The 25,956-nt window shown below is 38.3% G+C and overlaps 1 protein-coding gene across 2 annotated transcripts; it reads right to left on the bottom strand.

Moving 5' to 3' along the window:
- Positions 1-25,862, bottom strand: hibch (3-hydroxyisobutyryl-CoA hydrolase). 2 transcript variants are annotated; one of them, XM_038271293.1, is made up of 14 exons: positions 25,727-25,862; positions 25,138-25,180; positions 23,674-23,805; positions 21,545-21,629; positions 21,371-21,451; positions 21,161-21,213; positions 17,457-17,535; positions 6,943-7,088; positions 5,391-5,477; positions 4,428-4,486; positions 4,153-4,234; positions 2,660-2,779; positions 2,047-2,080; positions 1-820 (listed from the first exon to the last, which is right to left on the bottom strand). In XM_038271293.1, the coding sequence occupies exons 1-14, from the start codon at positions 25,756-25,758 to the stop codon at positions 705-707; spliced, it is 1,149 nt and encodes a 382-aa protein (XP_038127221.1). In that variant the 5' UTR covers positions 25,759-25,862; the 3' UTR covers positions 1-704. The 2 variants fall into 2 exon arrangements, with proteins under 2 accessions (XP_038127221.1, XP_038127222.1); XM_038271294.1 differs by lacking the exon at positions 25,727-25,862 and adding an exon at positions 25,286-25,395.
- Between the last annotated feature and the right edge of the window lie 94 nt (positions 25,863-25,956).

Raw genomic sequence — 25,956 nt, forward strand, 5'->3', positions numbered from 1 at the left:
ATGTAATAAACTCTTTTTATTGCCTCCTGATTCATAAATACTGTAGATATGAGGACCTGGCTGCACTCCTACAGAACAGACAAGTTTATAAGAAATAAAAACAAGATTCCAGTTTAATGAAACTATATGTGATTTTTATACAGTCACTAATAAATCCTGCTTCTGCATCATCAATAAATGTGTTTTGTTTCGCATTAAATTTAAAAAGGACAAACATAAAAATGGCAAAAGCAGGTGGAAATATTACCGCCTGTGTTTTAGCTGGAGACAGAAACACAGAAAAACAGATGATAACTGATCTCAGTCACATCAACAAACACCCACGGGAAATGTGATGAAGCACTTAATGGTGAGATCATTTCCCTCTCTCCTGTTCTGCTGGCAGTGCAATGCGGCTGTCAGGTCCTTGAAATTCCAGCAAAACACTCAACTTACACCAAACATAAAAAAAAAAAAAAAATTGTTTCTGTTAGCACTTTGATTCTGTTTTGATTTCTCATCTGAAGGAAAAAGATCTAAATTTTCTGCTAAACATCTCCAGAGGAAAAGAGATTGTGAAGTGTTAGTCACACAGCAACAGGCTCTCTGCAGCACGGCCGTCTGAAACGACTGACCATGAAAGGATGAGTGAGCAGGAAGCGTCTGTTTAGACAAGGCCTGAATGTTCAGAGGGTGGGAGGCGACGGCGGCTGGTTGATCACACATCAGAAAGTCAGGTCCTTCTCTCCCAGCGAAGCGAAGCACTCGTCCACGTACTGATCAGAAACTTCCCCCAGGGCTGACGGATTCCAGCGAGGATTCTGGTCTTTGTCGATCAGAACTGGAGAAGCACAGAGGTGGGTGACATTTAACCGCCTCAGAGGCGGGTCAGCTGATACGAACAGCGATTAAATAACAGCAGGAGGACGTTTTTAATGCAGACATCCTCTGCTGATGAAGGGAGGTGGAACATGAGAAGAATATCTGCATCTGATATGAACCCCCCATACACACACAAGCTCTGTTTTTAGACAAAGAGGCAAATTTTTATACCTTTAACCAGCAAATTATTCTAAAATTGACCAAAATGTACAAAATACTATAATAAATTAATATATTTAGGTTAAAGCTTCAATTAATGACACAATAAGACAACAGCTGGACTGATTTTACCAAGAAAGATCCAGATTTAAAGCTGTATTTCAATCATTAAACATGATTAAATAAACAGAAACAAACATGCACAACAAAAATTAACTGGTTTAAAGTAAAATAAAACAACCAGATTTTAATTGGACTTTATTAAAGAGAAATTAATGGTACTTAATGAAAATAAACTGGACTGAACCAAATAAAGTGAGAATGAAGTGCTCTAAATGTGATAGGGTTTAATCTGAACGGGACTGGGGTGAAATGAAGAACAATAACCTGAACGTAATCAGGCTCTGACTATAATAATCTGTTTTTTAACAAGTTAATTCTTTTAAACAAACTGGACATTGTGTATTTGGATTAAGGTCCTAAGAATCTCTATAAATTAGACAATCAAATAACATCCTAATGCATTGAATCGGACCAGAACTTTATCCTAGCCTAGAATGAGATGGGCTTAATAGATTATTTTTATTTGAATCTGACAAATCAATTGAAAAAGGCCACAAAATCTAATTGTACTGTATTCATTTATTGTTATTAGAAAAAACATTACTTTAAGTGTTTTAGTGAACTGGATTAAACTGCAGTATGTGAATCAGCCTGAGGCTAAAATCAGATGGATTCTATATGGGTTGAATTTTATCAAACTATTTTAAATAAAAATGAAGTGGGTCATATTAAACTGGGAATTATTTTATGTGAATTTAATATAAAATAATCTTTTAATTTTACCCCAAATTAATAGTTTAAAACTAACTTTCATATCTGAATTAGAGAACATTTGAATGAAATGGAAATTGAATTTGAGGAACCAAAAAAACACAACAAACACCTCCCCCAGTAAGACTCTGAATAAATGTGATTAAAAACATCTCCTTTATCGTCAACAGTGAACCTTTAGTGTTAACTCACCTGCGCGTACGCCCTCATAGAAGTCATGGCCTCTCTAGAAAAAGAAAATCAGAACTAATCAGCAGACTGTTCTACATGGTTTAAACTACAACTCTAACAGCAATGCACCCACTGAGACCAAACCTAATGTCCAGAGAAGCTGCAAAAGCATCATCAGAGTCAGTGGTGATGAAAAAATGTCTGCTATTACGTCTCAATGATGTTATTTGTAATATGAAACTCCTCCCAACATGGACATGCCATGGGGTCAGGGCAGGGAAGCTTATTGAGACATGAGGATTTCTAACATTTTCAAATGGAACTATTCTGTATTTGGGTTTTTTAATCAGTCTTATGCATTTTTCTTCTTAACACCTTGATGGGGATTTCAACCAGAGAAAATACATCTGAACGAGGCTCAGGAATACATCACTGGAGGTTTAACCAGCAGCTATATCCCTTTAGATGAAGTAGGGATTGAGTGGTGGAATTTGACTGCATTCCTAATGGATGAGTTTTGTTTTTAGAAGATGAAACCCCCTGATCACGTCATGTTTTCTCTTTTCAATTAATTTCAGTTTTGTTTTATTTTTTTTCCCGGTTCTTGTTTGCGGCTCTGGTTTGTTCGGTTTACCATGCAGGCCTGGCTCAGCCGATACTCCATCACCAACACGTCCTGCAGGCTCAGGGTGGCGCCCGCCTGCAACTGTTTGAAGGTGATCTTCAGGGACGTGGGAGACATTTTGGAAAGAGTCTAAAAGAAGCACAAGCAGCAGATGATCATCATCAACAGAGTTATAATTCAGAGGGAAACTGATCGGTTCTAAAAGGGCACTGATGAAGCAAAGACAGCAGAAGAATATAGAGTACATATCTTTTATTCTTTAGATATTCTTTAAAAAGCTTTTTTTTTTTTTTATGTTAACTTTGTGATAAAATGAGGAGTGGTGGTCTAGTGGTCAGGGGATTACATTTGGATCCCGGAGGTTCTGACTTCAAGCCCCGTTCCCACAGACTGCCACTCTGGGTCCCTGAGCAAGACCCTTAACCCCCACACTGCTCCCCGGGCGCCACACAATGGCAGCCCACTGCTCCCCAAGGGGATGGGGACTTGTGACAGTGATAAAAAGTTGAAAAAAGAAAGGTTGAAATAAATAAAATAATGAAAGAAATTTTCCAAAATTCCAAATCTAGATCATACAAAGTTGATGAGTGTTTAGGTTCTGATTTGGTTAAAACATATTAAATGATTAAATATTTTATTGTTAATTAATTTATTTCTATCCAAAGTAAGGCAAAAAATAGAAACAGGTTTTCCTTCTTTGTTTCCAAAAAATCTGGAACCCGGAATAAAATTCAACAAGATTTAAATTATTTAAGGAAATTTAACACAGTTACTAAACATTTCACAAGTCTAAATGTCAGACTTCTCTAGACTGAAATATTAAAGTTTACTTCATCTTTTTTTATGGAATATTTGTTATCTAAAGACACATTTGAGGATGGATGAATTACAGGTTAATTAATTTCTGGATCTTTCTGGGTGGAGTGCTACATAGCATCTAACCGCTCATTAAGACATGATCACTGATGGGTGACTGGATAAAACCACTAAGACACTGGTACACAGATATATAAACAAAAGTTATCAATTTTAACTTTGTCTTTTCATTGAACTGTGTTAAGGAGAGAGTTTCATGTCTTACCTTCAATAAAGTACAGCTGCTTATTGTGTTTTGGTAATGATGCTTTAATATGGGTGTTGGGCTCCTTTAAACCTTGAGCAGGTTTAAAGCTATTCAGCTCAAAGATAGGTTTATGAACAGAGCAGTCACTTCTAGTTAAATCCTTTAACTAATCACTGTGGTTTGGGTGAGACGTCCATTAAACACTAAAATTGTGGTTAATAATTACTGGTGGGTGACATTAAAGCCATAATTCACAGTGATTTATAACTACACTGCATAGCTGATCTGATTTTAAAGGTGTTACAAACTGCCGCAACAGATTTAGGCAGCAAGTTTCTGCCAACATGTAGTTCTATTTCTGCACAGCGCCTTTTCCTAAGAGCATAAATTAACAATACAGTGAGAGTGGTTTTGGTTCAGCAGCAGATTAAGGTCCAACCTCAGCTTGTTTCTTAGCAAACTCTGATCCGTCGGCCTTCAGGTTCTGCATGATTCCCTCCACACTGCCGGAGCCAAAAAGCCTGAATAGAGGTGAAATAAAAGGGAAAATATGGGTTTACACCACGAAACAAACAGCAAGCTGTATCAGTGTTCAATTGGGTTGAGTAAAACAACTCCAGTTAGTGCCAATCCTGAAACCTTTTTTTTTTTTTTTGGTTTAATTTTGACATGTCATTTTATTTTATGCTTTCTAAAAGGTTCATCAAAACTCACCTGTCAATATCAGAGATATGTTTGTCCAGGACAAAAGGTTTGTCAGAGTCCAGATCACTCTATGGCAGAAACACAGGAAACCACAAGTGAGAAACATAAACTAATTTAGATTCAGCACCTTCTTTATTGAATGGTACAGTTGGTCAAATTCGGAAAGAATTCATGAAATGAAATTATACTTTATTTCAACCAGCATCAGACACACTGAAAAATGGAGAAATAGAACCTCTAATTTGGGAATATCTATTCTGTGGGAACAAAGCTCGATATTTATAGAACTATTATTTGATTAATTTACTTATACAATGAACTAGATGTAAATACAATATTTTTTAAGATTAAATGTTTAATTTTAGAAGCTGATCAGCAAAAATAACTTCCTCTAATGCCTATGTTAGGTAGAGTGGAGGCTAAGTGATGCTGTGGGCTTTTTTATCCTTTTAAAGGCTCTGAGGACCTTGTTAGAGTAAAAGTAGCATGATGTGAGACTGTGACGCCCTGGGAGAAATTTAAGGAAGTTGTTATATAAACAAAGAAGCTCTCTGAAAACACCTGAAACATCTTTGCTTTACCAGCCAACTTTAAGGCAAAGACACTAAAGGAAGTTATTGCAAGTCATAAATCGCTATAAAAAGGTCTTCTGCATCCGGAGGAAGAATGATGAATGGCAAAAAGTCTTGTAGACCGAGAGTGAAAATGGAACTGGACAAGAGAAGGTATTGACACTGGACAGGTCCCCAGTCCATCCCAGGGCAACACAGAGAAACACTCATACCTAAAGGCAACTTAAAGTCAGTATTTAACAACACAGTCGGGTTTGGAAGGGAGCCAAACCCAGGATCTTCTACTGTAAGATAACAGTGATACCAACTGCTTCACCATGCAGCTTACCCTTAACATATTTAAGAAAATTTTAAATGTGTTGGAGCCTTAGTGGGTTCTGATGCCTCGTTGGTTCCTAACCTGCTTCTGGAAAGACTCCAGCAGTCTGGAGACGTCCGTATCAGATGGAGACTTCAGGTCCACAAGCTCCTTCTCCAGGTCTGGGATCTGCAGGTGGAAATATCTTTCAGAATTGGAACTCGCAGAATTTTATATTTTTACTATGAACAGTTTTTTTTTTTTTTCAACTTTAATAAATAAAATTGTTTTAATTTGCTAAATGACAGAAAATTAAGAAGAACATTTTTAACTTTAGTCAACCTAAGAGGTTAACATGAACAAAGAACACCATATGCTGAAACAGTTAGGGGAAGTCCTAATAAAGATTTAATGGTTTTGTAAGCTTTTGATTGTTTAATATAAAACCTTTGAATTAAATAGACCCCTACTTATGGATGAATTACCATGTGGGGAATCATGGTAAAAAAAAAATCAAATGAATTAAGCCGAGATCAGGGAGAGAACTGACCACTTACACAAGTCTAGATCATCTTTGGGTCAAATTTTCAGATAGCTGAAGGTTCTGCGTTGCATGTTCAAACAATAATACCTCAGTACAAAATGCATTAGAAGGTCCAGCCATCATATCTTTCAGAAAGAAGGTGGTTTCTTTGTACCAAAAAAAAAACAGATTTTGGTAAAAATCAACCTCAAAGCAAGAGATAAAGAAACTGCTAAAACTGGTTTGAGTCTTTATCCATAGTGGAACCAGTCCTGAACCACCATAAGCTGAAATGCCACTCAGGAAGAAGCCATTACTTCTAAAGCACCAAAAAAAAAGGCACAAACATCTGCATTGTGAAAAAAAGAAAATAATAAAAAAAATAAATAAAAAAAAAGTATTTCAGCCAAAAAAGGAAAGCTTGGATCCAAATATGTTATCCAAATTGATCACGTTCCTTTGGATTTTCAGTAAAACACTTTTGGAAGGATGCTCGAAATGTTTGACCTGAGTCAGACAATGTAAATGTAAACCTAATTTTAAAAAAAAGAGGAAAAAAAATGTTTTCCCCTAATTGTTCTATCATTCAGGAAATAAAACTGTATTTAGTAAATCTTACCAGAGCTAAAACAGAAATGTTTTAATCAACTTTAATGTTAGAGAGTGAGGATAAAATGTTCTGTTTTTATAATCTAAGAATAAATCTGGTTTTAACCTTCTAAGGAGTGTTTACCATTTTTTATATTCTGGTGGAATTTTTTGGGTCCATGTATCTGTGCTGTTGGCACATGTTGAGTACTTCATTGCTGCCAGTATGGCTTGGTTTTAATTTGATGCTCCAGCAGAATCCTGTAGGTCAACAGTACTTTATAACAAATTCAAGGTTATTGGCTTGAACAAACTCTGCTGTCCGCTGCTTTGACTGCAAGCCAAGAGCGAGACCCACACCTGGCCATAGGGCCAGCCAGAAAGTGTTGGCGCTCATACATAAGATCTCTGATTCACCCACTGACTCAACATCTGGCCTGAACTGCCCCCTTCATTCGTCCCTGAAGCGCGGATCTAACACAGTCGGTGATTCAGACTCGTGTTTTTTACCCTTAATGTGATTATTAATTGAAGTTAGATCACCTTCTTAGATTCTACAAAGTGAGTGGCGACTCCAGCTCGCTGAACATCACGTCCCTTCAGCCGGAAGCCCGTCAAGGCGAGGAACAGTCCCAACTTTCCCTGGAGCCTCGGCAGGAAATAGCCCCCTCCCACATCAGGGAAAAGCCCTGTCAAAATAAAACCATCACAGTTTTTGTTACTCTTCCCTTGTAGGTCATCTTGAAATTCCTTTAATTGAATCATTTCACTGTTCTTGGTCTTCGTCTAGAAATCCCCAAAATAATGTGACCTTTATTTGTTTTTAATGCTCAGCTGTGTTAATCAGTGTAGTGCTGATCCTGTTGTTATGATATTTAGATGTTTTGTGTAATAATGTGGGGTGATGGTGGGGAAATTCCAATAGTAGCTCGGGTTTTTGAACGTGATTGGGGTGTTAGGGATGTTTTATAATGTTAAACACTTTTTGTTTCATAACTCATGAGAAAACAAGCTGGACTTAAAGTTCAGACTGTGACCAAATAAAAGACTTCAGCCAAATAAATGAAGGCGAGGGACTTCTGTCTATAAAGGAACCAGCAGAGGAGTTTAAGGCACCTCCTCATGAAGATTCCAGATTTCTTCTCTCAGTTGCACTGATTGTACATGTTCTGTTGCTTTTTTAGATTTTATTTATTTTTTTTTTTTTGTTTAGGTGGTATTTTTACCGTTTGTTGGTGGCTTTGTTAAGGTGATTGGATTTTAAGTACCGTACCGTTGGTTTGTCCATAGTGTTTGGATTTTTGTGTTTTAGTGTTATTTATTTTTGTGTTGTTAATGCGTCGATTTGTTGGTCACATGGTTGATTGTTTTTCTTTGGTCCTGCTGATTGGTTGGTTTTTGTTGGTTGTGTTTGTCTGTTTGTTCTTTCAGTGTTCACTGTGGTGCTTGGTTGGTAACCTGACTTTGCCAGATGGATTTGCTCCGCATATCCATCTGGAAACCTTCCGTTGAAGTACTTTTGGGAAGGGGCGAAAATACTGGTTAGCTGATTGGCCTATGTTGGTGATAGACGGGCCAAATAAACCAATCAGATCAACAAAGCATATGACGTACTAACAGAGCAACGACGAACACACAACCACAAGCCAGGCTACTCTTGCCGAAACCAGTCGGGAGAAGAGCAAAAACATCTTTTCCTCTGAGAAAAGCCTCCAGAGCAGTGTTTTGCTCTTCTTTCAGTGAAGAAATACTCTGTAATTCCAATAAAACTTGCTCGATAGCCACGCTAACGCTAGTTTCATCGGCTGAAGCCGCCATGTTCTTTAGACTGAACTGTCGCGCTTCTCGTTGCGTCACACCTCAACCCGCCTCAAAGCCAACTCTGATTGGACGTTCGTTTGGTGAACGGCTCCAAATTTTCTTTAACTGAGAGTCTCCAGCTGATTAGCGAGTGAAACCTTGAAAGCTCACGAGATCAGGATGGTCTCACGAGGCTAGTTGGTTGGTAGCGTTGTCCATTTTGTATGTTTTTTATTGCTGGTGGTTTTGCTTCGTTGGTTGGATGTGTTAGTAGTTTTGTATTTTTTTGCTACTGTTACTTGGTTGGTTGTGTTGTTATGTATGCTGGTCAGAGTGAATTAAATCTGTGGCAGGTGGCCTAATCCAGGAGCCATTTACGTTAGCTGTTGTTGTGCATCAGCCACACATCTTATGATGTTTAGGATTCTTTTTGTAGCCACCTACTACCCTTACATTTAATATATAACATTTTCAAAAATCAATGTTAATATTCTTGCAAAAAATTCTATGGTCAAACTTGGTTTATCATACTTTTGTGTTTCCTTGTAAAAAGCATCCAGGGGATATGAGTTAAAGCTACAGGGATTAGATAAGTTGACCCCATTTATGGCTCAAAAAAATCATATGATAAATGTGTCAGATTATAGCTTTTGTTTAGGACACTAAAGGGGGTCGGAATAAATCTGTTAATCCGGTTAAAGGAAGAGTTGATGTTTATATAAGAGGACAACTGTTTGCCCAATAAACAAGAGTAAATAAAGAGGTGAAATAAGATAATGTATATTCTTTCTAATGATGTGCGGCCTAAAAAGGTTTAATTTATCTGCCTCATCAGATGCAGATAAATGGTGTGAACCCTTAGATTCAACTCTATGGGGACTGTTGATGTTAATTATTGAGGATGTCGTGACGACGTTCAGAGTAATTAGGGCACACCTGCATGCACTAAACAGATTGAATCCTCTGCAATCAGCCTACGTGTTTCCATCATCTTTATAATTAACAGGAACATCTACAGGGACTAATGCAAACTCACACTGGGCCTCATACAAATTTGTAAACAACTTTGACTTGTTGACACGGTACTTCTGAATGTTTTAAAATTCAAACAAATTGTTGATGCCTGATTTAAGATTTAGTCTGATTTTGAAAACCTGTGGATAATCATAGTTCAGAAAAAAAGAAAACATTATTCTACAGTGTGATTAATCTGAAGAGCATTTGATTACAGAATCCCTGCTAAAATTTAAATGTTGTGCAGCTTTGCTCATCTGGGGGGGAAAAAATCCTGTTTTCAGTGGGGTTAAAGTGCAGCTATAATTACATTTCAGTGGCCTTTCAGCCAGAATTGTTTTAGAGGAGAATGTGAATAAGGAGATGATACACCATCTTCAACACCCATCTAATCTGGATCCTGCACCTGCAAAAAAATCATTATTTAGGAAACAGGACATGCACTGGTTTCAGGGTTTAAAACATTTCCAGTTGGCCATGGGGTTGTTTCCAGTATAAAGAAAAACTTGCAGAATTCAAAACAATGAAAGGCTTCCATCATTCTGATACTAAAGAATGATGATTACAGTCCTATTACTGAAATGCCAGAGAACATACCCCTCACATACCTGTGGCTGTGAACTGACATTTCTCCTTGGCTCTATTGTGGCTCTATTGTGGATCATCCTGAGCTACTTTCTGTTTTTCTGCTGCTATATGCTTTGGCTGCTGGATAACATAGGGACCACTTTTCCTCATTCTGCTTCATTCATTGTATTTCTATTCCACGACTGCAGTATTTGTCAAGTTCCACTCATTGCTTTGGTCTCTTTGCTTTCCTCATCATATTATATTCATCTGTTTTTTTTTCCTGTTTGTCTGTGAAAACATCCCAGAGAGAAATATCAGCTATGTTTCTGCCTGTATGACATACACTCACCGGTCACTTTATTAGGTACACCTGTCCAACTGCTCGTTAACACTTAATTTCTAAGCAGCCAATCACATGGCGGCAACTCAGTGCATTTAGGCATGTAAACATGGTCAAGTCAATCTCCTGCAGTTCAAACCGAGCATCAGTATGGGGAAGAAAGCTGATTTGAGTGACTTTGAACGTGGCATGATTGTTGGTGCCAAGAAGGGCTGGTCTGAGTATTTCAGAAACTGCTGATCTACTGGGATTTTCACGCACAACCATCTCTAGGGTTTACAGAGAATGGTCCGAAAAAGAAAAAACATCCAGTGAGCGGCAGTTCTGTGGGAGGAAATGCCTTGTTGATGCCAGAGGTCAGAGGAGAATGGCCAGACTGGTTCGAGCTGATAGAAGGGCAACAGTGACTCAAATAACCACCCGTTACAACCAAGGTGGGCAGAAGAGCATCTCTGAACACACAGTATGTCGAACTTTGAGGCAGATGGGCTAGAGCAGCAGAAGACCACACCGGGTGCCACTCCTTTCAGCTAAGAACAGGAAACTGAGGCTACAATTTGCACAAGCTCATGGAAATTGGACAATAGAAGATTGGAAAAACGTTGCCTGGTCTGATGAGTCTCGATTTCTGCTGCGACATTCGGATGGTAGGGTCAGAGTTTGGCGTCTACAACATGAAAGCATGGATCCATCCTGCCTTGTATCAACGGTTCAGGCTGGTGGTGATGGTGTCATGGTGTGGGGAATATTTTCTTGGCACTCTTTGGGCCCTTTGGTACCAATTGAGCATCGTTGCAACGCCACAGCCTACCTGAGTATGGTTGCTGACCATGTCCATCCCTTTATGACCACAATGTACCCAACTTCTGATGGCTACTTTCAGCAGGATAATGCGCCATGTCATAAAGCTGGAATCATCTCAGACTGGTTTCTTGAACATGACAATGAGTACACTGTACTCAAATGTCCTCCACAGTCACCAGATCTCAATCCAATAGAGCATCTTTGGGGTGTGATGGAACGGGAGATTCGCATCATGGATGTGCAGCCGACAAATCTGCGGCAACTGTCAATATGGACCAAACTCCCTGAGGAATGCTTCCAGCACCTTGTTGAATCTATGCCATGAAGAATTGAGGCAGTTCTGAAGGCAAAAGGGGGTCCAACCCGTTGCTAGCATGGGGTACCTAATAAAGTGGCCAGTGAGTGTAGGTCATTGTTGTACATAAAAACGTATTTGGCAGGATGGATGATCTCTCTTCTACTTCACACATTAAGTTGAGACTTAATTGTTAAAGCCTAGAGAGAATGATCCAAACATCAGGATCAACCAGAACACATTGCACAATAATAAATATTTTATTGTAATATCAGAAATAGGGATGTCCAAATCCGTTACTGACATTGTAACATGTAACTTATGCATGAAATTGTTTATACTTCTACTATCAAGCACAAATCTGTCCGGCAAACCAACTTTAAGTATTACAGACACTTAAAGGGCTGAAGTTAGAAATGTAGAGTTTTACTCTTGTTAAAATGGTAAATGGCATGTACTTATATAGCGCTTTTATTCAAGTTAGGAGACTTGACCAAAGTGCTTTACACTACATTCATTCACCCATTCACGCACACACTCACACACTGATTGTGGCCAGCTACATTGTAGCCACAGCTGCCCTGGGGCTCACTGACAGAAGCAGGGCTGCCGTACACTGGCGCCACCGGGCCCTCTGACCACCATCAGTAGACAATGCAGGTGAAGTGTCTTGCCCAAGGACACAACGACACTGAAAGTCGGAGTTGGGGCTTGAACCGTCAACCCTTCGATTTCAGGGCAAACTCCTACATCCAACGCCACTGTCGCCCCAATGTAATGCAACTAAAACCGACTGCCTCCGAGATTTGGAAATTGCATTTTTCTATATTGCAATTATATTGGGAATGCAATTAACAGCCCAGCCCTAGTCAGTTGTTCTCTGAACTAGCGTTGTCAAAAGTATCGATATTCAAAAAAGTATTGATGCTAAAATGCTGTATCCGGATACAATACTTATTTTCAAAAGTATCGATACAGTGCTACCACCAGTGGCACCTAAACAGTCATTCATCTAGAGTGCAGATTAGAGGAAAATGCACTTTCAGAACACTGTGTGTTTGAATAATTCTGTGCATTTTACAGTTTCAGACTTTTTCTGTAACAGGTGCAGCTGCTGAGAATTATTTTTGTTAGTTAACTGGTTTGGCTAGTGTCAGTGTTATGTGTGCAAAGCATAGCCAAGGAAGGAACACTTAAGTTAATTTTGTTAGTCTTATATCAAGGTTGCTTAATATTGTGCACAGCATACAACCTCAAAATATTGTTCTTATTGTTTATTGTATTTATTTATTTTTTGTATTTTATATATTAATGAAAATATTTCTGTTAAATTTTGGGGTCTTTGTGGTATCGAAAATGGTATCGAGCATCGACTACTTTTCCTGAGTATCGGTATCGTGTTGAAAATTTTAGTATCGTGACAACCCTACTCTAAACAATATCATTCTCTGTTTATTAATACCTCCTGATCAATATTTCTTAACATGCTACACAAAAAAGTAGTAATAAAAGCCAATATGATGTGTATTGATTTTGTATTAGGTAAATATCAGTCATTAGTCCAAGTTATGATATCGTATTGGATCGTAAATGCAAAACCTCTATATCCAATCCAATCCAATCCACTTTATTTATATAGCACGGTTTAAATAAACACAAGGTTTCCAAAGTGCTGCACAAAAAGATAAAATAACTAAAATAAATAAAAGTAATAAAATAAAATAAAATAAAAGCACTGCCCGCACAGGATAAAAATATGCATGTGTATACATAAAATCAACATGTGTACATAAAATCAACACTCTACATGGTGTTAAAAGCCAAAGAAAAGAGGTGGGTTTTAAGAAGAGTTTTAAAATGAGACAGAGAGGTGGCCTGTCTAATGTGCAGCGGCAATGCATTCCAGAGTTTTGGAGCTGCAACAGAAAACGCTCGATCCCCTCTGAGCTTAAGCCTTGCTTTAGGCACCGTCAGGAGCAGCTGATCAGCTGACCTGAGAGATCGGCTGGGAGTGTAGGGGTGCAGAAGCTCAGAGAGGTAAATTGGGGCAAGGCCATTCAAGGCTTTAAAAGTAAATAAAAGAATTTTAAAATGAATCCTAAAATGGATGGGCAGCCAGTGGAGTGAAGCTAAAACAGGTGAAATGTGCTCGTACTTGCGTGTGCCAGTTAAAAGACGTGCAGCAGCATTTTGAACCAGTTGAAGACGAGCAATTGAGGACCCAGCAATCCCCACATAAAGTGCATTACAGTAATCCAGCCGAGTGGTCACAAAGGCGTGGATTACTATAGGGAAACGCTTGAACAAAAAATGCTTTAAAGGAATATAAACTTCAAAATTAAGCTCTAAAGTCCTACAAGATGATCAAAACTTGCCTCGTGGCTCTAAGCCACGAGTCAGATTTATACCATCATTTTCCATAAACTTCCTTCCTATTCAGAAACAGAGAGTTTTGAACAATAATGTTCCCTGAACAGCTGCTCCCAACCTTGTCTTCCTGAACAGCTACATAGACTTAGACCAGGGGAGGGAAACTCCAGTGCTGGAGGGCCTTTATCCTGGAACTTTTAGATAAGTCCTTGACTTAACACACCTGAATCGAGTAAATAGATAATTAAAAGGACTCTGGAGAAATTGATGGCATACTGGGGAGGTAATTCAACCATTTGATTCAGGTGTGTTGGACCAATGATGAATCTAAATGTTGCAGGAAACCGGCCCTCAAGGACTGGAGTTGCCCAACCCTGACTTATACTTTTATTGTTCTTTTGTATATGCAGAGTGTATAAAAACGACATTTCCTTGTGTACAGCTTTTAGAAAATTCCCATTCCTTAAAGTGCAGGAGTGATCAAATGTAAATAGTGTGGGGAGGGAAAAAAAAAACGTATTAAATGACAAACGACATGAATGCATCTGATGTAAAACCCAATCCAAGCCTAATCATATCAACTTTTAATTACATCAATAATTCATCTGCTAATCAGGTCCTTTTCCTCATCAATAGCAAGCCCAAACATGTCTGCTAATTGATCAGGAAGCAGCGGTGAGGAGTAAACAAATCAAGTCAATGGAAGAAAGAGAGAAGCTTGCAGATCCCAACTCTGCCAAATTTCCACAGCTCGATACAGTCAATCACCAGGCAGCACGAATCCATTACTGCTTCATTTCCTCCCAACCCTGCTTGTGGCCTTTGAGAAAATCCCACAGAACAATCAGACCGCATCAGGACGAGCGGCCCCCCATCCCCCCCCATCATCACCACGCTCATTTCCTGTCTGCTGACAACATAATCTCCCCCTTCAACTCGCTCCTGACATTCATGTCTACATCTATGACACAAGATTGCTTTTTATTCAGAGCTCAATAAGCCTCCAGAGTGACCCTCATGAGACGGGTTTGGCAGCTGAAAGTGAAAATCGTCACAAAACAGAGCATCACAGAATATTCAATTTGCCACCTGAAGATGCCATCTGAGTGCAGGCAGTCAGTCAGAGGTGTTTCCCCCGAGTGAAAGATGCTGCTGCTGGTTTTTATATTTCCCACCAGACAGGTGGACTTTCTTATCTTTAACACACTCTTTATCACCAGCTCTCCAAGGATTTTAGAGGTTTTATTCTAAGCTTTTTTCTGTGACTTTTTTTTTTCCATTTGCAGTCATTCCTATTTTCTGAGGAATGCCTTTAAGCCACTTACCTCTAACCCCTCCAATAATTTAGACATTAAAAAAAAAATCTGTCTGGATCCTAGAATTTTGTTTCAGCATGGTCCAGACAAAGCTATTTCAATTCTTGGGCCTCTTTTCTGCAGATTAAAGTTAAGCGACAAATGGAGCAGGGTCTAGTTTAGACCTGAAACAATTAATCAGATTAATCATGATTCATTTATTAATCGATTAATCGTTCACTGGAGTACAGAGTCTTAAAACATGCCTTAAGTTGACAGAGCAACCGTCTTAGAGCAGGAATTAATTCAAAACTGTAAAAAAATATGTAAACATTTTGCATTTAAGATTAAAAAACCATTTTCTACTGTCAATATGCTCTATCCAGAACTCCTCAAGTGGAAAAGTTTTAGTTTCATCGGCTTAGTGTCATAAAAAGTCTACTTTAAAGAACCTTTGGCTATCCGATTATTAATCGATTAATCGAAAAAATAATTGACAGATTAATCTATTTGCTAAATAATCGTTATTTTCAGCCCTAGTCTACGGTAGTTAAACAGATGAAAAAGCAGCTAGAGAAAAAAAAAATGTTGCTCAAGGAATTCATAAAAAGATCAACATAAAGTCTGGCTTCTTAATTAACCGTCTGAAAAGGTAGAGAGAAGATTAACCATCTGGTTACAGATTAATGCCCAAGCTCCCAATGAAGATAAATAAGTATAACACTGAACGCAGCTTCCATTTCTGCTCATATAAGCAGAAAGATCAACATAAATAAAAAGCAGAAGGATGGAGATGAAAAACATGTCTTTATGCTTTAATGTAGGCTGTGGTTTGTAGCTGTCAGAGATTTGGGGCTAATCTCCTCAGCACCGCGGGACAAAGCCATCTGTTTGTTACTGTGAATTAGCTGAAGGAGCAGACTTCAGCTTAAATAAGCTGCAATGAAGTTTAAACCAGAAGAATTCGCCCAGAAAGAACAAAAACAAGAGAAAAATAACCAGAAACAAGATCAGAAAACTGCAGCAAGATGTGCAACACATAAAATAAGCGCAAAACGTTTGACATTCCAATAATTTTCCTTATTTACGGCTATTAATAGGACAGTTAAAGTATTTTCATAACTTATTGATCAACGTTTAATTGATTTTTGAACCTGAATTTAATATAATACATAAAGTCAAACAAAACTAAATGAGCAAAAAGCATATCTGCATATCTGCATTTTTTAATGAATGGTGCCGCTTCTAAACTAATGAAGCATTGCTTCATCTGCTGTGTCACATGAAGGAATCCCTCCAGTATGCCATGCTGAAGAACGAGCTGAGAATCAACTGAAAGATGTCCAGATATCATGAGATGTGGATAAAAACCAGGATAACAAGATCCTGGAAGCAAACAGCTGAGCTCCATCTGCAGGATGACTCAGAGTAGATGGAGAGCTAATTCCTCCATGGAGAGCTGCTTTGGTTCTGGTATCTAACAAGGACACTACAGAAGGTTTTCTATGGGCCAACGGGAGGAGATTCTGGGTCTGAACCAAAACCTGCTGACTGGACTGTGCATTTGGTCGAGTCTAAGGAAGCCTTGGAGTTAACTGAAGGAGCAAGAGAGAGGCAAGGAAGGAAGGAAGGAAGGAAGGAAGGAAGGAAGGAAGGAAGGAAGGAAGGAAGGAAGGAAGGAAGGAAGGAAGGAAGGAAGGAAGGAAGGAAGGAAGGAAGGAAGGAAGGAAGGAAGGAAGGAAGGAAGGAAGGAAGGAAGGAAGGAAGGAAGGAAGGAAGGAAGGAAGGAAGGAAGGAAGGAAAATATCTCATAATCCTATGCTGTGATGATAACATGATATCACACATAACAGCATAATACGAACACTAATCTATATTTCTTTAGTAATTTTAATCTAAAGTAGAAAACATAACCTGACCAAGACTGTTTCTGTGTAATTAAGCTGTTAAATTCCTAGATCTTTATTTGCAAAGGTACACTAAGCATATATAAAGTAGAGCTGAAAACCAAACTGAATCCTATAACTAATGACTGTAATATCACAGTTCCAATAGAACAGCTGGACGCATCACATGAGGTCATAACATTTCAAGAGCCACAGGTTAAACATTTATATTTAGCTCAATAGGAATTCAGTGACTCTGACACTGAGTGATTAGGAAGATGATTATAAGGAGAACAGAAAACATGGTTTATTCCAAACTGGTTTTATCATCTTGTGGCATTAAAAAACACTCCCCAACTAAACCTGAACGTGTTTCTGAATGGCCAGATTTAGACATAACTTTACTAAACTAGAGGGGCTGAAAATGTGGCTTTAGATGCTTGTTTTTATTAGTATTGATGCCTGCCATCCAGTCACTGTTTACAGCTTGTAACAACTGACGTGCTCTAAAATGCTCTAAATAAAAAAATGTTTTAAAAAGCAGAGAAAGTAGAAAACAGTATAAATGTATAATGTTTGGAGACATAGATGTGCTGTTTTGTTGAGTCGGGGTATGAACACAGTTCTTCATGTTCTTTAAAGTTCACTGTTTCAGCCGTGTGTCCAGCTTGTCGATGTCTTACCGATGGCGGTTTCCGGCATGGCAAAGAGCGTCTTCTCCGTGGCGACTCGATACCTCCCATGAACCGACAAACCGACGCCCTGCGAAGAAGAAAGCAAAGTGAAATAAACTAAATAACAAAATTAGAGTCTCATGCTGATCGAAGTGAAAACTTTTACATTAAATTCCCCTTAAAAACTATGAACTTCCTCATAAATTAAAAGAACAGAAGGTTTATTAAATTGAGATTTGAGGCTTTTCAGAATGTTAGAATCCATTTAGCCTTGACAATGCATCATGCCTGTTACTTTTTAATTTTCCTCTTATCTTTAAAAAGAAATCCCCATCAGATATCCTCCAACTGTATTGTTTTGGGCTTTTTTTTGTCCTTTCATCATCTGTTCATACTTTTTTCAGCATTAAAATCCCTAATCTGTTGTCATTGAGAGGACAGAACCCAAGATAAAAGAAAAACCAGCCGAAAAAAACCTTAGAAATGGTGACCAAGAGCACTAACTACAAGACAGGTCTGGATGTAAGGAAGGAAAACATGAAGAAATGACTCAGGACTTTTCAAACCCTTGTTCCTAAATCTCTCCTGGACTGTTCAGCTCCATAACGGACAGCTCCTGGATTAAAGCGGACAGGGAGACTTAATCTTGCTGTTAGTCAGCAGCAAACAAGACGAGCAGCGAATGGAAGGCCTGGTTCTGTTTGACGCATGAGCAGAGAGGATTCAAGATATCAAGAGAGTAAATACAGTGAAGAAATCTGGAGGCCAGTCCTGAGGAATATGAAGTCAACTTAACGCCACATTTTGAGAGGTTATGGGTCTTAATTAGAATCTGGTTCCTTCATCTGGACCAGCTAAGAGCTGATGCTGCTTTAACAGTGAAAACAGGAAGAGCTGCTGATGCTGACCAACATCAGTCCAGCTGAACTGCTGCAGGAGAAAAACCCAATATTTGTGTCCTGAGTTCAAAACTGTTCTGAGCAAAATCAAACTGGGCACGTATTGGGAAGCCAGCAGGGGGCCCCAAGAGCTGTTACATTTTCTTCTTTCCTTTATTTACCCACACAAAGTTTTTTTTTTTTTCATTAGATTAATTCGGAGACCAAAGTGAAAAAGAAATCTAATTTTAAATTATAAATCCAAACAATTTAAAACCTTGTATTTAAATAATTTACTACTGTAAACAAGTATCGCTATCAGTCCGATAACAAGAACTGGGCCGACTTCAACAATCAATCCTTGTGTTGGTCGTGTGCTATTTGTTTGGTCATGTGACTGTGATGCAGGGTAGGATCTGTTTAACTGAAGCAGAGATGCAACGTCAACAAAGTGAGCGCTTTTTCAGTGTCGAAAAGGGTCTGGAAATAGAAAAACAATATATATATAGTTTAATTATTTTTATTTGAATGTTTTATTCTATATTCTATTTTATTCACCTAAAATCTTTAGTCCAGCGAACATTTACTCTGTATTTTTAAACCAGTTTTGAAGAGTTATAGCTTTTGGCAAAATCTGGTGCATTTGCAGGAATACTCATTAATGTACAGTTACGGTATGTTTAGAATCTGGTCAGGCTGTTAAGTGCCGCAGTGTGTAGCACTGCTGCCTTGCAGCAAGAAGGTTCTGGGTTCCAATCCTGGCCTGGGGTCTTTCTGCATGGAGTTTGCATTTTCTCCCTATGCATGCGTGGGTTCTCTCCGGGTACTTCTGCTTCCTCCCACAGTCTAAAAAAATGACTGTCAGGTTTATTAGCGTCTCTAAATTCTCCTTATGGTTGTTCGTCCTGTTTGTCTGTGTTGCCCTGGTGACCAGTCCAGGATGGACCCCACCTCTCACCCATAGACAGCTGGAGATAGGCACCAGCACCCCTCAAGACCCCAGTTGGGATAAAAGTGATGGAAAATGGATAGAATTTGGCAGCCTTTAATAATAAAAAATAATTAAAAAAAAATTCTCCCTTGTTTCTTTCAACTAACTTTGGGTCTGTTAAAAATCTGTGAATGTTTGTGCTAGAAAATAAATCCACAATGAAATCCTGCTAAAGCACCATACTTTTTGGAACAGAAATCTTCAACAGGAAAAGATCAGTTCATATAACAATCATAAACAGCATGAGTCGATGAAAACTTCTAACAAAAACATCTGAATCACCTAAACAAAAATCAGAATTGGTTCAACAGATACGTTAGCATACAGAATCCATGTTGATCTCAATCTGATTTAGATTAAAACATCTGCTAATCATAAAGTGTTTCAGTCATAATGATTCTAAATGATCAGATTTGTGTTGAGGTCCATCCTAAAATATTTGTTGTTTAAAAAGGGAGATAAAAAAGATAAAACAAACAAAAAAAAAATTCTGTATTGATCTGGTTTTAAACCTTTCCTGGAAAAAGGAATTTTCTGTGTTGTGCAATAAGCAGAGGAGACTTTTTAAAAGGAGCCCAAACATCAGTGGGATATTCAGGCACCATATAAGGACACATTTCGTCTCCCTCATAAATAAAAAGATGGAGGAACGTTCTCGTATCTCCTGGATTACTGCTGACTGAAACTCTAAAAGCAAGTCCTTAGGAACAGTACCAGGATCAGATTCCAGGAAGGCTCTTTCTAACGCGGACACAGACTCCAGGAATACGTGACATCTGTTTGAAAGCAGCTCTCAGTGTTTCCTTTCAGCATCAGCTCTGCACAGACTCTGCAGATGACAAACTTCACTCAGACTCCGGCCTCAGGCTGCGCTTTGGCACCGGCTCCTCGTCGTTGTGTCATCAGGCGACGTGGATGTGATGAAATCAGAAATCTGTTGCCCAGAGGTCAAAGGTCACGGCCACATAGCTCTGGACAAACATCCATCAAACATGCAGCTGCAGCTTTATGACCCGGTTACATCAGAGGGACGAGGTCCGATTAACGCTCAGACTGTGTCTCTGAGCTCCTGATGACTCGACCCCCCCCCCCCCCCCCCCCCCCCCCCCCCCCCCACTCTGACGGTCTGTTAGGAGACATAGCGTTATGTGAGGGTCTGTGCTCCCAGCATGGAACCCGTCTGGGAGAAAGGGACTCTTGCCTGGTAGACTTTTCCAAATTTAGAACTGGTCTGTTTCAGTTCAACAGCAGCGATCACCCTGCGTCAACATCAGCATCGCTTCAGCGTTGACATGCCCAACGAAGAAGTGACCTCAGGAGGCTTTATTACAGGCGCAGAGGATCCCAGCCAGAAATATTATTCATTACAAGTGGAAGCTCTGAATGTTTTCTGATGGGAGGAGGATCAGTGTCTGGGCTGCATGCCTCACATTCAGGAATGTCAAACCACTTTTTATGTTTATCCTAAAAAAAATAAAACATTCTGCAGCTTCTGAAAGAAAACTAATTAAACTTCTCATTCTGACAGTTAGAAACTTGTTTCTTTGGGTCAGTTATGCTGGTTTAAAAACCAAATTCCACTCCTGAATGAAGAATTCCAGCAGCAGCAACAACATTTAGACACCTCTAATTTCCTCCAATCAGAGGCCAACCTTTCCCCTGGCAGGAGATAACTGAGACACAAAGATCTTTACTGACACCTAGTGGCCTATTTTATCATCACAGCTTGTTCACCAAAAATTTATATATATTTTTTTGGTGAACAAAACAAAATATTTGTAATCTTTATATTAAACTAATCAGGATTCATTAAATAAAGCCAAAACAAAGAGAGTTAATCTCACCCCTCCCATCGTTATCCCATCAATTATGGCCACATATGGCTTCTTGTATGTTCCTGACAGGATGAAAAAGACAAAAAAATAAACATCAGAAGCTAAAAAAGCTCTGCTTTTCTGCAGTGTAGTAATGAGGTACATTTATAAAACAATCTGCTTATCTAAAACATATAAACATATTTTATAAATAGCAGAATATGAAATGCTAAAGCACACCTATTGCGTTGTTCAGAAGATATTCCTCACGAAAGAAGTCCTGCGCCAGCGAACCGCCGACCTTTCCTGCTTCTGTGACCGCTGGGAATAAAAAACAAACAGAGAAACCCGGCAGGATGAAGGGAAATATCCTGGGAAAGAAACGGTGACTGAACCTGGAGGTCGACCTCTCACCTCTAATGTCTCCTCCGGCACAGAAGGCTTTCCCACCCGCTGCTTTGATGATCACAATGTCTGTCTCAGAGTCATTTTCCCATTTCTGGAAAAAAAAAAAACAAATAAAAACACAAAAACTCATCAGTAAATCATATAAAAATGTACATATTATTAGAAGTTAGAGTAATATACAAGCAATCAACCAATCAGAGGGCAGGTTAATATATTTAATCAAATAGCTTCAGTGCTGAGCTGATTGACCTGAACTGATTTTGTTGCTAAAAGCTGCAGCTGAATCTTCTGTTTTAAGATTAATATTAAATTTCTCTTTAGTCCATAACTGCTATGCACAAAAACACTTTCTAGAGACCTTTGCAGCTCATATTTCTGAGACATTCAACCAGAATATTGGAGTTTTTAAAGGGAGAAATTTTGAGAAACTGCAGCTCATTTTGAAGTTGTTTAACCCAGCTGTATTTGGGGGTGAATGAAAGATTTAGTCTTATTTTAGGGTAAAACTTTGGATAATGTATGTTAAAGCATTCCATAATTTCCCCTACAGAGTAACTCAGTGTCTATATGAGCAGATTCCAGGTCTGTACGGACATGTATGTTAGTAATTTAGCCAGATGAGTCTCCAGTTGCTGGAAACTTCACTCTGACACCTTTTACTTGGCTTCATTCAGAGGACTGGAGGCTCAATCTCTAAAACTTAAACCATCAAGACCTTCCTGCATGTCAGGAACTAAAAAAATCAGCAGTGATTGGTTTGGAATGAACATGATGGCAGGTTGGTGCTAATATGCTGAAAAATAATCATTGCGTTACTAGAGAGGAAAACCTAAAAAGCATAAAGACGACCAGAATCTGTTTAGATTTTTTGGCAGCAGAATCATCAAATAATGAGCAATAAAAGAGAGCTTGGTTTTTCGACAGTTTTTCCAAAATCAGTCCAGATTTTTACAATGAAAAACAACTTTAAGCACACAACAAAAAAAAAAAAACATATGACAGATCCACTCTGTGCTGACATGATGATAACAAGAGGGTTAAAAACAGACAAAGAAAAGAAGAATGTCTAAACTGTGTATTTTAAGTCATAATATTATTTTCTGTAGAACTATTAATAATAGAAGTTCTGGAAATCCGGCAATTTTAGAATATAGTTTTTATGAACCAAGACAGAAGGAGAGAAACAAATAGTTAATAGACCAAGTAGATTGTCTTTTGGCTAATTAATGAATAATTTAAATATGTACAGTTCTTTACTTTATTTTAGACAAAATATGATGAATGAATAAAAATGGTTCAATTTGGAGAATTAAACTAAGCTCAGAGTATTATCTAATGACTCTGAATCAGTTCATTTTTAACCTTTTTATATCTAGTTTCCAACTTGTTTGACCTAAAATGTGCTGCAAAAGTTCCAAGTTTCTATAAGAAACCTGTAACAATAGAAAGATTCATAGAGGTTTGTGTGGCGCTGCAGGTTTGTAGATGAAAGAGTCGCTGGCAGCACAGATACAGGAGGCAGACTAGGGAGAGGACTGAACTCTAGTCTTAAATTAGCATTCACTTCTAAAAAAAAAATCACATTTTTCAGCAGGAATTGATTTAAGGGGCTCTAGATCAACAGTTACTCATCTGTTACAGAGGCTTCACCTGCTCTTATAATCAGTGACTCACTAACCTGTGAATCCTACACAGAAAAATGCTCCTACACTCAAAATATGAAGCACAGCACATAAAGAAATTACAAACTTAAAACTGTAACCTTCAAACCGTCTTCTTTCATTAAGTAACTCAATGATAAATTCCTAGAGTTGACACAGTTTAACAGACAGACAGAACTTTTGGCTGAAAACTTGCCTTAAACTGCATGAGGCTGCAACTTAAGTCCAAAAAATTGTTAAATTCACTTCAGAGAGCCCGGAGGCACTGAGTCGACCTTTAAAAAGATCTAAGGAAGTCTGGAAGCTTGGAAGGAGAATCTAAAGGAATCAGGCCTAAGCGCCTTATGTGCAACACATTTATCCAAACCCAGTTTTTAAACGAAACTGTGAGGATCTGTAAATATAAACATAACCAGCATCTTTGTGCCAATGAAGCCGTGCATGTCTCATGTCAGAAAAGATGTTTCAGTCCACCTTGAGCTGAGGGTAGATCTGGCGGATCATGCTCAAGTTGAGGGCGTTGAGGACTTTGGGTCTGTTCATGGTGATCACAGCAGCTCTGCCTGCTTTCTCCAGGAGAACCTCTGGTTCCACGTGACTCGACATCTGGAAGGAAACAAAATTATTTCACCCTCATGCTTCATGACCCGACATCACTTTATATTCTGAGCTCAGGGGGCTGGAAGCAATATATTTAGTTAAATTGTTATGATAAAATCCTCAGGTCCACTAACTCCAGGTATATACAAACATACCAATGTTTTTAATTAATTTTTTTGTTTTATTTAGAGTTTTTCTTTCATTCATTGTATAAAAAAATAAACAAATATAAAAGCAACAATTCTAAAATCCTGAATGAAAGGGAACAGAAAGAAGAATAATCTATTATCATTTGCTCCCTTTACTTAAAGCAACATTTACAAAGAACTCAAATTATGAAAGACTCAACAGCAACAAAAATAAGCATCAAAACATACATAACAAATAAAGGATAATGAAAATAAATATCTGTTCTCCAAAACTTTAGGTCTATTTTCTGTATATTCTTAAAGCATAGAATTGATTTTATGCTGATTCCTTTCACAGAAATACAACACTCCATCAATTTTGTACTAAATTTGGATTTCCTATTATGCAAAAACACTTTTAATCATGATTTAGATGCTTTACTTAATTCACTTTTAGAATAAAATAAGCCAAATCAACCCTAGTGATAAAAATGCAGCTGACTTTTCAACATGGATGAAGACTAAAATCCTCTAAACCATGTTTTCTGTCTCCTAAATCCCCAAACTAGGCTTTTCTTTCTGGTAAAAGGTTGTTTTTCTTTCTAATATTATCACATACTTTCTCATAGTTAGGGAATGCTGCAAAGCTAAAAGGGCTCCTTAAATAATGACATCTGAAACTGATCCAATCTGCATTAGACTGATTTTATTATTTAACCATTCTTTATGATTGGGTCGTACTGGTTTTCAACTTGTTCCCTAGAGATGACATCTGTTGCTTCTTATCCATATATAGACATGATTATTGCAACTGCAGATATATGGAGCCCTTTAATAGAACTATAAAAAATGTTAACAGTATTTTACTCTAGGGATCTAATTCTTCCTACTCAAGCTCCAGTTTATGATAAACATGCATCAAAGTTTCAAACTCACACTTTTTTAGTCTTTTTCAACAAACTTCAATCAGTAAACTGACCAGTAATATGATGAAGGTTTGGAACAAAGGTTTTTATACATCAATCATGTCCTTCATTTTGCAAATAATTGTTTTTTAATGTGAATTGAATAAAAATGTATACAATATAGAGGAAAAGTGGAGCAAAGGAGGAAAATGTGCATGAAGTATATGAAGTGCATCCATGATGATGAAGGTGATGATGAAGCATAGTTCTCAGAGCGGGTCATTAAAGCCTGATCTGAAACTCACCATGTGAGCCTGGATCCGCTGCAGTCTGCAAAGAGGCTTTAGTCTGAAGGAAACAGTGAAGAGATAGAAGGATTATTAAACAGGTGGCACATTAATAACTGTGTTACTGAATTGCTATTTTTTTTTTCCTTCTTGTTTTACTTCTTACATCAGCTAAAGGACTTTACAACCCAGGACCCATTATTATGTGAATGGTAAAGCTTGAACCAACAAACCTGTGAGCTATTCTAACATAACCTTGAACCTGGTCCTAAAATTAGCTGATAGATCTTTATCCCCTGTCTGCCTGAACCTTGTGACCTTTTTACCATCTTTTCACAATGACCCCTGGTGGTAATATTAAGAGATAATGTACAGAATCAGGTGTTAGCATCAGTTTAAAAGTTTAGGGGGACGAGACGTAATCAGAAAATATTTTGGCTGCTCCAGACTGACTGGATGATCTGCGATGCTAAGCTACATTTTACACTTTAAAACGTTTGTTTTTTTTTTCTGGTTTTGCGGGTAAAAAATGTCTCCGGTTCAAAGGTCGCCCCGTTGTGACTCTATTTCCTCTGGACTAACATCAGCTTCCGCTACCAAATCATACCTGCAGGCAGAAGTCAGAACCGTTAGTGGCATTATTATAATGGTGTGATCAGTTCAGCGTGGCCAGAAGCTGCACTTTCACTGAACTCCCTGTTACACTGTTTACTTCCTGTTTGACGTCGGCAAACTGCCGCTGATTGGCGGGCGCTGCGAGTGCGCCATACTGCCATCTACTGGTGGGTAGATAGAATACATTTGGTATTAGAAAGCGATGATTTAGAAAGCTGACTT

This window comes from Cyprinodon tularosa, unplaced genomic scaffold, assembly GCF_016077235.1.
Source record: "Cyprinodon tularosa strain WSP-4 unplaced genomic scaffold, ASM1607723v1 ctg798, whole genome shotgun sequence".
Classification (NCBI taxonomy): Eukaryota; Metazoa; Chordata; class Actinopteri; order Cyprinodontiformes; family Cyprinodontidae; genus Cyprinodon; species Cyprinodon tularosa.